At 40.4% G+C, this 15264-nt stretch overlaps 1 protein-coding gene across 4 annotated transcripts in view; it reads right to left on the bottom strand.

The window, feature by feature from the left end:
- The window catches only part of TMEM132D (transmembrane protein 132D), a 226691-nt gene that overhangs the window by 77056 nt on the left and 134371 nt on the right, over positions 1-15264 (bottom strand). For all 4 annotated transcript variants that reach the window (XM_065032801.1, XM_005498362.3, XM_065032802.1 and 1 more), the window contains one exon: positions 5032-5215. In XM_065032801.1, coding sequence (XP_064888873.1) covers positions 5032-5215 — 184 coding nt within the window. The remainder of the gene's footprint in view (positions 1-5031; positions 5216-15264) is intronic.

Genomic DNA, 15264 nt, shown 5'->3' with positions numbered 1-15264 from the left:
TTCTTCTTCAGAAATCGGAAAAATTTTAATTAAATATTTGAAAAATTTCTGAATATTGTAATGGGAATTTAAAAGCTACAACGTAGGAAGGCAAAAGCTTTTAACTACTCTCTAGCCATCATTTTCACCAAGCTGCCTGGCAGCGGAGTGTTCGGAAGCACGGTTAAAGGTGAACAGGGCAGCTGATTCTGGCCAACGTGCTCCTGCCCTTGGCGGCTGCTGGGCAGAGCCCTGCGAGAAGGGATGGATATTCTCTTTATGTTTTTATCTTTAGTCTTTTCTGTTTGGCTTCCGAGTTCTTCAGGGTGAAGCTATAATTAAATATGTGTTTGCGCAGCAGTGAGCACTCAGGTAGCTGAGTATGAGCTACATATCCAGTCCTAACAGAACATTAACAGCATCAGCTAAAAATTAAATGCTTCAGGTACATATATTTATAAGGGCATTAATACCCTAAGCATTTTTTGAGTCCAGCAGTGGCTGGCACTGCCATGACAGCTGATTGCTGTAATTATAAGAAAGAAATTTAATGCAGAAACAATAGACAGCCTCTTTGCTGCAGCAATTGATTTTATTTATTTATTTGCTCTATTTTTCCAGCTTCTTACACTGATGGTACGTAGAGCAGTTTACTTCCTGTCAACATTTTGGTTAAATTTTTATAAAGAACATCCGGAGCAAGTTGAAATAATTAATTATCTAAAAGGTATAATGTTAAACTGGTGTTCAGGTTTGGGATACAATTTATTTAATATGACTGCCATAAATATAACTCCTGACAAGTCAAAATGGCTCTAGAGGGTCTGAGGACAAGAGCTTGTTCATCCGCAATGGAAGAACAGGTTTACAGTCAATTTTGCTTTAATAACTGTGCAAGGATGTATCAAAACGGACCTTTTAGCAAAATATAATCTTAAATATGAAGCTTGTTACACGTTACATACATTATAAAATATTTCTATTCAAGAAATAAAGAGAACAATTACTTTTTACAGCTACTTTATCAGCCTGGTCTTGTAAAATAAATATTCCACTTGTGTTTCATACAGCTGTGGTAACAAAGATTGCAAAAAAGGTGGTGCTGGTTTAAGAGGTTATTTTTCTCCACCACTACCAGTGACCCTGTCCTGGAGGTTTCTGACCTCATAATTCCCTGAGATGAAGGATAATGTGATCCTTCTTAATAGCTCACCCACGTTTCTTTAAACCACCTTCATTTGCAGCTTAAAAATAGGTCAGTTCGACCTGCACCAACACAGCTTTGCTGCGCAGAGCAGAGCTGAGTGCCCGCCTGCTTGTGGAGCGCAGACGGCTCCTCCGTACAAACCATTCTTTGCCTCCGCCACAACCTGTTTGTTGCAAAGTAATGAGCTGGACTCCGGTCACTGACTCACTTTAAGCCTGTCATAAATCAGGAGGCTATTCTCAGAGGTTTTTTCTACATTTGATTTAAATCTCTCTCTGCCTCACACCTCACTTGACTGTCTTGGAGGCCAATGTTGACCTGCTTAAGGATAATAAATAATGGACCAAAACCAGAGAGATAGTGGAAGCTCAGTTGCTGATACAAGTCTCTAATTCACTGTTTACCATCCACCTTTTCCTGCTAAAATGTGGCTGGGAGGGACAGAAGGTTGTCTTAAGAGTTCTTGTCTCTGCCAAGCCGAGTGCAACCTCAACACTGCACCATTAATCAAGTTTCAAATCCCATCTTTTCTTCCTGTCCGTTTCCGTTCTCTAATAATACAGTTATTTTCTAGGCTGATGCTGATTATATTATAAACATACCCAAGGGCTACACCAACAATGGGTTTATCAACCCTGGGACCAACATCTCCCCCTATGAGATCTATGAAACAGGTGTTTTGCCCTAATTTATTAATAGATTATTAAATAGAGGAAGGGCACAGATAGAATAGGTTTAGGGTATGGACACAGGTAATTTACAAATTCAGAGCTGGTTCAGTTAAAAACCAGCCCAGGTATTTAATTATTCACCATTTTTATTATTTACAGAACAGATTTCAAAGTATCCATTTACCAGCATGTCATATCTGCCCTCTGCCTCTCTCAGCGGGGATTATCTTGTATGTACACAGATGGCTACACAGCTCATCTGTCTCTCATCCTCACCTAATCATTAAGGTTCGACAAAAGGTGAACACCACAATTATGAAAGAGCTGACAATGTTTAAAAAGCAACAATAATCAATAGCAGCAAATGTACAAGTTGAGTGATTAAACCTGTGCTATTCATCAGCTAACAAAATGAGAGCGAAATAAAACACGGAAGGAACACCAGAGAGAAGTCAAGCAGGAACTGGAAGCTGATTCTTCAGGATGCCAATAAAAAATAATGTCATATTCCAGGAGATTCAGGCATATATTCTCACTGGCTGTCACACTACATTGCCGGCCCTCAACTCAGAAAACCTCAGCAGTTTAGCATGTTCAAGACAGTTAATTAACAAATGGACCATAAGCCTTTTTAATACCATATTTCAAAGGTCTTAAGAGGTGCTAGGGCTTCTGTCTCAGTGGATACCCTATTATTACAGGTGAAATTTAAGAGAAAGTTGTTGAAAGAAAATTAATAAGTATGTTAGTTGACAGCAAAGGACAACACAGAAGGCTTTTGCTTCTTCACTATTTACTTCTGATTTGTATTTTTTTCAAAGTGACGATTTTTCAATAATTACCACGGGGTAATCCTCTGGCATTCCTTATCCAGAATTCTCCACCCAGAATCAACCGTATCAGCCTTTATAAAACACCACACAGCTTTTCTTCTCAATACCCTTGAGTGCTCTGCTGTGATTTGTGTTGCTGTTATTGGTGCAGGACCCCGCCGAGGTCTCAGAAGCTGGAGAAAGGTGAGTACAGCAAGTGTCCTCATAACTTCAGCAGGTGGAGGCATTTCCAGTGTGCCCTGATGCTGCAATACATTCCAGTCTTTCCATTGCAGCGTTTTATAACTCAATAAAAGAAAACAGGAAGCTCTAAATTGGCCAATCTTCTGCTTTCCAATTTACAAATCCTTAATAGCCTGCAGAAAAGACTACAGAAAAGACTACAGAAAACAAAGCTGGTGCAGAGGTGGGGTGTGCTGGTCTATTAAAAAAAAAAAAAAGAAAAGCTCTGCCTATGTTAAAGCAGTAAAATTGTTCTTTTGACAAATTAACCTGTAATTGAAATATTCAACAGCGTTTCTGTTTGGTGCTTCTAAACATGAAATTACACGTTCTGCTAAGAAGCCCAGCAAAACTAACTCAAATTAACCCCAGTCTCCAGAAACAGAGAAATAACAGAACACTTTGTTTTCATTGTGGTTCTTCCTACATGGAAGAGTAGATTTTATTTATTTTAAATTTGTAAATTACAAGCTGACTTTGTTAAGATCACAGGGAAGTCTGAAATACCAAACTAATCTAAGTTCCACATCTTGAAAGATCTGGCACCGGAATCATCATTTCTGAAGCACAAAGTGAAGTACCACGAAGATTTAGAGATTTGTGATATCCCAGAGTTTCTCTCCTGCCACTGCAGTTAATGCACAGAAGGTTACAACTATTCCCAGTCTGTCAGTAATACGGGGACCCGTGCCATTTATCTTTGCTTTATCTCTCACCCATTACCCCAACACCTGTTGCCTTATAAAATGCAACCTACTGATAACTTTATAGACTTCATGTGACCTTTGAGCACAGAATTTTGTGCTTCTGGAAAACAGGCCTTTTTTTTTTTCATCTATTAATGGAAATGGAGTGAGATGATTTGTAGCAACTGCCAGGACAATCTATTGTTGTACTTATGAACTATTTTTTGCCACTATATCACTTGATAGTAAAGCAATCATGGATCTTGGGCATGTATGAGAAGAATTAGTGTTGTTTGCAAGCACTGGAACCACTAGGAAAGAAATCTTTTATCATTTCATTAAGGGATGGAGTGAATAGAAACCCCTACATCTCAGATTATGTAAATCAGATCAGCTTTACAGCCTTAACCCTCAATGCTCCAGAACTCGTGACTGCACATTGGGGTCCCATCTCCAGACCCGAAAGCCTCTTCTCCCATCACCAAACAGAAGAGATCCCCCAGTGTCCAGGAGCAGGAACCAGCCCATGAAAACAGTCATGCAAAACCAAGGCGTTCGTTAGCCAACTCTGATTTGTTAGATGGCCACAGCACCAGTTGGAGAGAGCTCTCTCAGCTGCGATATACACCTTGCTAACAAAAACATGAGCCGTTACAGAAGAGAAGAAATACTTTTGGTGAAATCATCACAGATTCTGAGTAGTTCTAAAGTTGGTAAATAACAGTAAGAGCCAGTTCTGCGAGTCTGGAAGTACAGAGAACACCTCCAATCTTCAATAACAGCATCATTAACTGGCTATCACTAGGTAAACATCCAGGTTACATTTTTTCAAATGCTCTGAGATTGACTTTTCTCTTTCTTTGAGTGCAAAATGATAATGAGTCAATATTTTTGAACAGATTACCTAAGAACAAAAGTGGGGCTCAGCAGACCTCAGAGCAGTGTACTTCATCCCTAACAATGAAGAATTTAAAAGGAAGAGAAGAGGAAACTCACAACATTTCTGTTTGCACTTGGAATTTGGATATCTGAGAGTGTGTTTAAGTAAGAACAAGGCTAAAGAATCAGGTATTTTTCAGGCTCTATGCTTTGCACTGTGACAGTGAGGCAACCCACTTGAATGCATTTATGTAGAACCGTTGGCTATGCACCGGATTTTGTGTTCCCAAGGGCCACGAAATCAGCTGCTCCCTCCAAGAAGTCAGCGTGTTGGTCAACGGAAGCACGCCTGTGCCTTCCATGGGAACCTGTGCTTTCCCCTCATGCTCTTTCACTGCTAAACAAAGTAAACTTCTGAAGTCAGCATCTGTTTCTGAAGGTGCTGAAACTTTCTCTGTCCCACCCCCCCGCTTTCAGCAGATCATTTGCACTTGCCAGACGCTTGAGGTGTAAAGCAATATTAACAACTTGCAGAATGCCAGACATTTTCTTACCATAGCCAAAGGGAGAACTCCTACCAGGTCCTTCTGGCTTATGTAGATCTTGGAGATTCCCAGATCAGATGTTGTGTCTCCAGGATATTCTACCTGCCATGTGATGAGCTGGGTCCCAGGTACGTCAGGTAGCTCTTCAATTTCAAAATCAATCTGCAGGATTTCAGAGAAAGGACCATCCGCACTGCAAGAGGGAAAGAAAAATAAATGTTCCATTCACATCACTGATAAGCAGCAATATAATTGCTTTTATATTAATAAAACTTTGGATTAAGGCTCTTTCAAAGAGACAATTTGGTGGGATGGTGGATTTAATATTGAATCAATCATTTGCACTTGTCTTAAGATTTCGGGGTATTTTCCATACTTACAAGTGGCTTAGTAACACTCTGTGCCACGGATCACTAAACATTGTTCCATTTCACAGATGGAGAATCAAAACCAAATCAAGGCTAAAGCCTAAAAACCTGACTCTGTAGCTCTCCCTTTAACAAGCACATTGTATTTTCCTCCCTGTTAAAGCAACACATGAGCAAATCTGAAGGGAATCGCTCCCTGAAATGGGAAACCACTGCATTAAAAGTCTTTTCTGCTTTTTAAAAAGGGAGACATGGGAGAGAGGTCAAAGCTCAGGATGGGGTCGGTGAACCAGGGCAGAGGGAAGCAGAGGACTGGAATTAATTTTTGGCTGCACTGCTTCCTTGCTGTGAATGTCTGTCTGAAGCTCCTTTTGTCCTTTGCTGAACTAGGAATTATAGCTAGTTTAGCTTTTGGGGGGAGAGGAGAGTTTCAAAACTGGATTATTTAATATTACTATTTGCCAATCCTGCCAGGATCCTTGAGTAACAAAACCAAAGAGCTACTAAATGTGATTCTCCAGAATACTCTGGCAATATAATGATACCTTATCAATGCTACTTTGTCTTTACATGCTGTCCTTCCTAAGGTTACACGGTTCATATAAGTGAAAACCATAAAGCCGAAATGTAAAGCGGTAAAATTGGAAAAGGGCTCATCGATGCAATTCCAGCAAAGCTTGTTATAAAATCAGCCACTGTATAGAAAACAATGCAGTGAAGTTTCTATTGTGCTCCTTGCCAAGGTGAGCTCCACAGTCCAGTGGCATTTATAGAGACAAGAAAATATTCCATTTACTGTAAAGTTGTTGAGGAACGCAGAATTTCTTAGCAGTGCAGAAATCCAGGGGACACTGAGAATGACAGAGCTTTTACTTCTGAAGCAGCAAAAGCCAAACAGATCTTCAGTATTTGTGTGGAGGGGAACGAGCAGTTTCTTTCAGTGGGATAATACTCCAGGACAGAAACCACAGCACAGCACTCAGTGTGAGGACACTTAGGCTGGAGAGTGTAACTAGAGGAAAGGGGAAACATTTCAGCAACTGATAAGAGAACTGCAGAATGTGCCCAAAACCCAGCAGGTTTTCCCAGCTGATGTGCAAACAACAGCTAAAACTAGGCTATTTTTTATGAAGACCACTTATGACAACAGGCCCGCTTTGGGATTTTTCCCAAAATACTAATAGATTTTTATTATGCTGGATAACCAAATGCTTTATCCAAAGCTACTGCTTGAAGAGTTTAATCTGATCATCTTTAAGGTTCAGATTTTAATGGATGTGTTGAGTCCTTGCTATCCTGGATGGAATTTAAAAGGAGCCTCTGTGTTTCCAAAATGAAACACATTGTGTTCAATTTCTCATTTCTTCATATCAGGAAAAAAAAAGAGCACAATTTCTAAACCAGCACTGACTGCAGTCTTACTTCATGCTGATCTAGGTAGGATCAGAAAGCTGCTTTAAGCAGCTGCGGCTATTGAAACTCAGTTACCTTAATTGCATGAGCAGGAACAGGTAATGCATTGCCTATAAATACTTGGCAGTCATCCTGGTTTGTACAGTATGTTCTACCACAGTTTCTGTGTTTCAAGAACTAATTGGATCTTAGTATAATGAACCATAGTTTTGTGATTCTGTTCAGGGTGCCTTTCATTATTATGCACTGGTGTCTGTGACCACCAGTCACCGGCTTTGCAGAATTGCTGCTGTCACCAGGAACGCGTCCCGGAGCAGCAGTGAGGCAACTGCTGAGCAGGGCACAATACCACGAAAAACCCAATGGCTGCCAAAAAAGGCAATCATCTTAATCTGCTCCTGGTATGTGGGGGATTAGGAAAAAAGGAATAAAATGATTAGGACATGGGAAAACAAAGGAGGGAGTGAAAGGCAGTGGAAAAGATGGGGAGAGAGAACTCAAGCATGGTCCTTATATTCTTGAACTACAGCTTCCATAAGGCACAACTACAGTAACCCCAAAAGAATGGAAAACATTACTTGTAGTTCCTCCTTTAGAGCAGGTATTTTAATGAAGCATTTCTTGCAGCAAAAAGACCCCGCTTGGCTTCCATACCTGACGCTGATGGAAAGTGTTTGAGCTAGTTCCCTCTTAGAAATACTAAACACCTCCAAATGACAAGACTACAAAGCACCTCAAAAATCCATAAGAATCTCATTACTGCTAACAAGGATATATTAAAAAAATGGGAAAGTATTGCATGACCTATAATCAGACCCAGGCTGTCAGCACCAGGTCAGGAACTTTTGATTAATTACTTTACTCATCATTTGTTATGATGATCCTTCCATGTGCAAGTTCCATGCATTTATGTCCCCAATTTACAGCCTTCCTAAGCAATGTTTAGTAATTGGAATCTTTCAACAGAGAAGCCAAAAAATTATGCTCTGAAAATACAATTAAAAAATATAACTAGAGAGCTTTGGACAAATAGAATTCATTACCAGGATTCAGTCACATAAAAGTATTTGTGACTTTTCAAATCAAGGCCTCTTTGTACAATAGGAATATTTCTGTAGCGCAGTCAGTCGGTGCTGCCGACTCCTCCTCAAGGCAGGCGTACACTTTACGGTCACTAGAATGCAATAGCATGTTGGCACCTCGTCTTTGCTGGCGCTAAATCATTATTGCTGTCAAGAGTACAGCAACAGTATTAGTTACAATAGGGGAGGCTACATGATTAGAAAGTTTAGGATGGACAGCACAGGCACGTTCATACTATATTTCTTAATCTTCCTTTTATTTCCTATCTAACAAAAGATCAAGCAGCTCTGACAAATTAAGAGCAATGGGAAACTCCATCCAGTGTTTAGGGGAGTGTTTCCTGCCTCCGTGGAGTCATTCCGCACCTGCTTCTCCTGACACATTCCCGACCAAGGCAAAATTAAAAATAAAGTAACAATAATAATAAAAACCTGCCTCTCTGCCCGTTCACCAGAGAGCCCTTTCCAGCCTCAGAGGCTGATCTCAAGGGCAACTGCTAACACCTGTGCCGCTGCACTGAGTTTTTATAGAGAACGAACCAGCCGTTCTTCTGGGTCTCTAGGGATGCTGTATGTCCTGCAAGACCCAGTTTTCAAGAGGAGACTCTGTAAATCCAAGAATAGCTACTGGATGTTGGCAGTTCTAGTCAATTCGAGTGTCTCATTCCCAACTTCACCAGCCGTGGTATTGGCTTTGATCTTTATATAATGCTCACAAACCAAAATTCATTCTGAACCTACTAAAATGACTGGGCATGTCATGTTCCTCATAGTACAATGTATAAAGTTTTATCACTGTCTTTAGAAGGCTATAACAGACACAAGAAGCCTAAAGCCATAAATGTGCTGAATAAGATATATCATAGAAATGTTAATGAAAGAGCCTTGGGCAGAAGAAAGAAGGTAATCTTTATTCTTTTCTACTGCTGCACACATACCCAAGTCTCCCATCCATCTCAGGGTATCAAACCCTGTGGCTTCACAATCTGCACAGGCCAAGCTAAGAGGTGGAGCAGCTCCCAAAAGGAAGAAATGGTTCCAGACTGAAGTGGGACATGAGAAAAGGGAGAGAGCCCCACAGCCGACCCCAGGACACCTGCGGGAGTTGTGAAAACCACTATCCCCAGCATGCAGCTGAGTCTTGTCTTCCCCCTAAATAGGGGAGGCTGAGGAAAGAAGAACAGGAGAGCAAACTAGAAGAAATTAAGACAAAAAATTGCAGAGAGAAAAAGAAAAATGACCCTGTTGCAGAAGGATGCCAGAGAGAGAGAAGTAGAAAATGAACTTCTGTGAAATGGAGATAAAAGGAGAAATGACAGCAAAATAAACCTCCAAGGCTTGGAGTGCATAGATGTTTTTTGAGAAACACCTACAAACTCCAGATGAAAGGGAAATAGAGACAATAGCCAAAAAAGAAATAAAAAATGAGTCAGTCTTTCCACGAAAACTTATAGTCAAGAAAGGATTCTGATACACTTTTAGTTTGTCTTCACCCAGAAAAGATTGCTTGTCTAGTCTTTGCCGAATTCTTAACAAATACCCCCAACTTCGGTTTCAGGGAAGTGCATAATTTTATTTATGGGGATTTTTTGTCTAAGAAGCCTTTAGATGAGAGTCAAGCTGTTGTGGCAGGGGGACACATTTGCATTCCTCTCCATATTTGCCAGAGACAGAGATCACCTCTCTTCTGCATAAACAGGTACTTGCAATGCAATCAGCGGCTTCTGCGGGCAGGTTTGGTAGCATCCTCAAAATTATGTGTATAGGATGTGTAAGTAAAAAACGTGGGACCACTGACAAGGAGACCATACTACTGACACCTCAGGAGTAAAAAGCACAGAGGAGAAAGGAGCACTAAATGTTATAATCTAATTTATTTGGGCTTTTCTTTGTTGCCCATCACCACACAATAAGCCATTACTTTAGAAATGCTGGTAACTTCTTCCATTTCAGTCGGGGTGATTTAAAAATCTCTCTGCAAGAAATAATGGGTGCAAACTTCACATCCACATTTAATCTCTTTTTTGATGTGTTTTCTGTGCATTCTATTTTTAACTTCAGCAACCAAAAGGTGCTGCCTTAGGTGTCCTGTGCAGGTCTGTGCTAAACCAACATGCACACTTGTGCTTCGGGCCAGGCTTGAATCCTTCAGCGCAATACGGGAAGACAAAGCAGAGAGAAGCGTCCCCCGGTCTCCAGGTTGGGATTCTTTTACCAGTCTCATGTACAAAAACCATAAACTAAAACCCCTCAAAATAGTCTTACAGGAAAAGCGACATTATTTTATTGAATCTGACTCTATTTTCCTTCTGCTTTCTGAGCCAGAGTGCAATCAGTGAATATTTTCCAGCTTTTTAAAGAAAAGGTTTTACATGGGATAAAAATTGCAGAATTTCAGGGAACTATTTTATTCCTGCAACTAGGATTTAAGGTAAAAATCAAATATTGCAAAATCTGACATTAAACATAAGACGTTAACAGCATGATATTGCTTTTCACCAGCTGAGGAGCTGGCTGGGCTCCAGAACGTGAGCTCAGCGTATCCACCGCTTGAGCTCTCAAATCTATTCCATAGGTGTGAATCTGGCTGGCAATGCCTGCAGGATTTCCACCCCTCCTTTGCAGCTCAAAATAAAGTGTCCGAGTTAACTTGAAAAGTTAGAATATTAATTCTTTTTTGTTTTAATTAAAAACCCCCCGAACGATGTGGTGCAACACCTGCACGGTATGTCGCCAGCAGACCAGTATGTACGTACTTTACACATCAGTCCCTGGTCCCAGTCCAAACAAATGGCAAAAAGAAAGCAATCTTTTAGACAGAAAAGAGACACGCAGCCTGGGACCCAAAGCTTCCCAAGGGCAGAGACGGTCTGCTGAAAAACCAGGATCTGTAGAATCCAGCCTGCTATATTACAGCGAAGATCATTCTTCATCATTGATATATCTAGATAAGGTGATACATACAGCAGTACTTTACATTTTAATTTTCTTCATTGTCATCTTACTATTAAAAATTCAGTGATGAGGAGGCTGAAAAGTAATTTTTCTTCAGGAGTCGGTGTATGAAGTGAACCAACCAGCAAGAAAAATCACAAAAATTGAGTCTGCTAATCGCGTAATAAAGATAGTTGAAAAAATGGACCCATGTCTCTGGAGCGGGACATCACAGTGCTGGCTGAGAAATGCTGGCTGAATTATTTATTTGACTTTTTTTTGCTATTTTCAAATAAATTATTCACTATACAATTTTCCAGCTGTTGATAGCACTTTTCCCAAATAACTCAAACCATTCAAAAGTGGGTAAAAATTAGCAGACCTTTTAATATAATACAAATTTGAAAAATAGTTCCCTACCAAGTCAGTATTTCAGTTCAGAACCATCAATCTGAGCGTCTCTTGACATAGTAAATCCAGTGATAATTTACCACATTGTGCTGAGGGAATGGTAAATCGACATTGACTTTATTACATCTAGTCTAATAATCATTCAATAAATTATTCAACACAGTAGTCAGTAAACATCAAGTACTTTTGAAACAGCCCAATCATGAGGCAACGGCAGAAAACCCAGTTACTGTGCAGGTGGGAATGAACTGCAGGGCTAAGAAAAGAGTTTTACTGACTGGACAAACTCTGATAAACCACTCCAGATACATTGACCACTTGGTTTCTCTACCTGCTGGTTATTGTTGTCCTCAACGTAAAAATAACAATAATTATAACTCACATAGAAGCAAGATAAAAATGCAAAAGAGCACAGCAGGCATACAACTGCAAATGATCATAATTAATTGGTAAAGTTTCTATAGGATCCAACTAAGGCTACGACTACACTGTATGGGACACCTGCAGAAAGTGGTGGTTGTTGTCTGAACTGAGTGTTCCTAAAAATACTCTTAGATGTTCCACTCACATGACAATTTCCAGTCTGTTAACACTGCCACTACCACTTCACTATCACTCCATCCTGGAAATGGAAGAAAACTTATGCTGCACAGGAGGAGTCACACAAACCTGACATGGATCAGCGGGACGTCAGATCCAGTGTTTTCATATTAAAAAACTACAGGGCCACTGCTGCAAGTATTTTCTGCTGAGTAATCCCAGCGTACTAAATCATGACATCAAGTGCTGTGCTCAGAACACTGCCCTGCAGCCAAATACATTCTTCATCCTGCAAATATTTATCCACCTAAAACCCCTTATACAAATGAACAGCAAATTTATACTTTTGCATAAATGTATGCGGGATTAGACTTGCTGAATTCAGGTTAAATCTTTTTTAGTAATTATTTATCCCTGAAAGGCAACCACTTAGACAAAATTATCTGCTTATGTGCTATTCAAGAGTTTCCCTTGAGCTCTAGAATTTTGTTTAACAAAGGCAATGGGGCTTTGTCCCCTGATGACCACATGCAAGCCCAAGCAAAGTCCTTGGCTCCCACAGATGCCTGTGCCCATGCAGGAGACCCAGCTCAGCATCTGGTGCACAACCAGCCCCGTTACTGTTATGCAAAATTGAGCTGAACAGAGATAAGCCAGTCATTAGCCCTGGTCCTGTGAGATCCGCTCCTCTAGAAATGGGAACACGCGGAATCTGTATAAACAGAATTCTACAGAGCACCTATCATGGGGTCTACAGCATCATTTTGCAGGCAGTGACCATAGTTTTGGGTGGAAGCCATCAAAGGGGCTACGAGGTGCACAAGAGTAAAAATCTTACTCCCCTAACTCCGCCTGTTATTTCCTTTCGTGTTTTCGTGCTCTTGCTCATCTTCTGAAATACACACATAATAAATCTCTTCTATAAACTTATCATGGCTGCCAGTGCTTATTTTTATTCTTCCAGCAAATGTAATACATTTAAAAGGTTCAAGCAAGGAATCACCAGCCTGAACATGTGGAGAAACTTGTCTAAAAGGTACTTCTAGAGTGAATCTCCCTGAGTCCTGATGATTTACCAGGCTAATTGATCATACTATTTTTGCATTCACATCAAAGATGCAGGGTTGTGCTGCTTTATGATCCATGCTTCAGACAGCAGTTGCTCTCCTTGATGTCCAACTTGGTCATTTAACTTTGGAATCCAAAATTATTTCAAAATTATCTCCCCCACCCACTTTTTAAAAATGTAATTGTAGTCTTAAATTCAGAGTGGAAGGCTTGGCATGTTAGCATGTAGCTCCGTTCATGTCTCCAAGGTCAGATCTATAACAAACTTTGTTACAGTTTGCTTATTAGTGTCCACACTGGTTCAACAAATGCCATTATATCTAAAAGCAGCATTACATTTCACAAGACTCAAGGCCTCAATCTATTTCAAAATTAGTGGCTTCTTTGGAGAGATCTGCCAAGGCGTATCCAATATCTGAGATTAATATCCTCAACTACAGGAACTTCCTCTGCCACGACCTATTCAGCAAGTATTTCTGCTGAATGTTACAAGTGACTTTACAAAATATTCTGTCCAAGTTTAATTGAAAGACAATGTTAATACGCCATGATAAAAATAGCTCCTTTCAGAAACAAATTCTTATGGTGAAAATAATGGATCTGGAGGTATTCTAAGAAAAGTGATATCAAGAGACTACATTTACTAAAAGCTGAAAATTAACCACCACCATGCTCTGCCAGGCTATTTCCAAGACTGTCTGTCCTACAGCAAAACAGTATCTGATCACCAGCACTAAATGGAAAATGCCACCTCTGCTTTTCATCCATTCACCTTCGCAATCCCATTTGCGAGCTGCTCCGCGCTCGTGAGCTTCAGCACAACCGACCTGCTTAAAACGCAGCATCTATTTCATCAATGTCATTGGTACCTACTGTACTATAACGGAAAACGAGACCCTCATGAAAATATCATACAATATAGGAAAGGTACTAAAGATCTGATTGATAATATAAATATGAAAATTTTAGTAAAATATATAACTATTTTGGGAACTATACAGACATACAGAAAGTCAAGTTGTTCTCCACCAATTTTTATCAATTGAAGATGACTAAATGCATATACATATATCGATCTGTTTTGTATACTGGATATGTTAAAGTTGGCAGCATGGAACAGATATCTCTGGACATAAAATGCAGTATGTACATTAGTTTTGCTTTATTAACATATTTCAGCCTTGACCTTGTTGGCTAAGAGGTGCACCCGTTAAAACACTTGGGCTCTACCCATCAGGACCCACAGTGCCCCTTCCCTGCTCCAGCTGTGGCACAGGTTTGGTATTTGAGCAGATGTTTCCCCTCTGTACACCTTGGGATCGTCTGACAGCCATGATGAAATCATACAGACAGATGATGATCCAGGTCTGCAGTTGAGTCCTAGGCCCTGTCAAATCAAATCACAGTTTTTGACGTTCTTCTGACATTAAAAATTATGTGAGTTCAAAAGCTCACAGAACTCGAGTTCCCATTAGCATGAACTGTTCCATTAAGTCAAACAGCATCATTATTTTGGGTCTCATTGCAACCAGTATTGACACACCTGACTTTTCACCACTTTGAGCCCCAGGTGCACCTGAGCTCAGAAGGACTGGTGAGATATAAGGGGAGATGTATATCCTATGTCCTGGCAAACCTTGGATACTCTTTGAGGAATTACAAACTAGTAAGAGCAAGTTTTGATTGTGGCTATTATGCTGCCAGAGAATTAACCAATAAAAGGTGTACTGAGAGCAGCAAACTATCCCCAGAGCAGATAACAGCACTGATTTGCACTGATTTACACAGGTGAGTACGTCAGCATCCTTTGGTGAGGTCTACCTTTTCTACCTGACAATCACTTATCAAGCAATTCTAATCTTATTTATGCAAATGGTCCAGGAGCTGCCAAAGCAAACATGAAGACCAGCTGTCCATAAACGAACTATGATCACTCATTCTAGATGACAAAAATTCAGCACAGGAAGGAAGACAGAGCTGCATTTCGGTGCTGTTCTGGACAGAAGAGATCTTGTTCCATAGGATAGTTCCCTGCTACTGCAAGCATCACATCATATAATCTCTTCATAAACTTATCAAGCTCCATTTTGAAAGCACTTAGGGATTTTAAATGCCTATTTCCCTGAGAGGCTCTTCCAGAACCTGATTATTCTAATGGTTGAAGCAGTCAGAGGAGACACCCTGGCTGGAACTGGAACCTTGTATGAGCCATCGCTCGGAGCGACCAGAGCACAGCACCCCGGACACCGAAATGGGCGGTACGGCCAAAGGCAGCTCTGCTTCCTGCACGCGTTCACAGCAGAACACTAAATAACTCTGCAGACCGTCTGGAAACACGTAATGGCTGATAATAGCTCCCTCATTCAAAATTATTCCTTCCACGTTTCTGTGTTCTCAATTACCTCCAGCCAAACAACTCCTGCCCT

Source organism: Columba livia, chromosome 17 (assembly GCF_036013475.1).
Source record: "Columba livia isolate bColLiv1 breed racing homer chromosome 17, bColLiv1.pat.W.v2, whole genome shotgun sequence".
Taxonomy (NCBI): domain Eukaryota; kingdom Metazoa; phylum Chordata; class Aves; order Columbiformes; family Columbidae; genus Columba; species Columba livia.
Note: the sequence above shows the minus strand (reverse complement) of the source record. Positions and strands in the feature narration are given on the sequence as shown.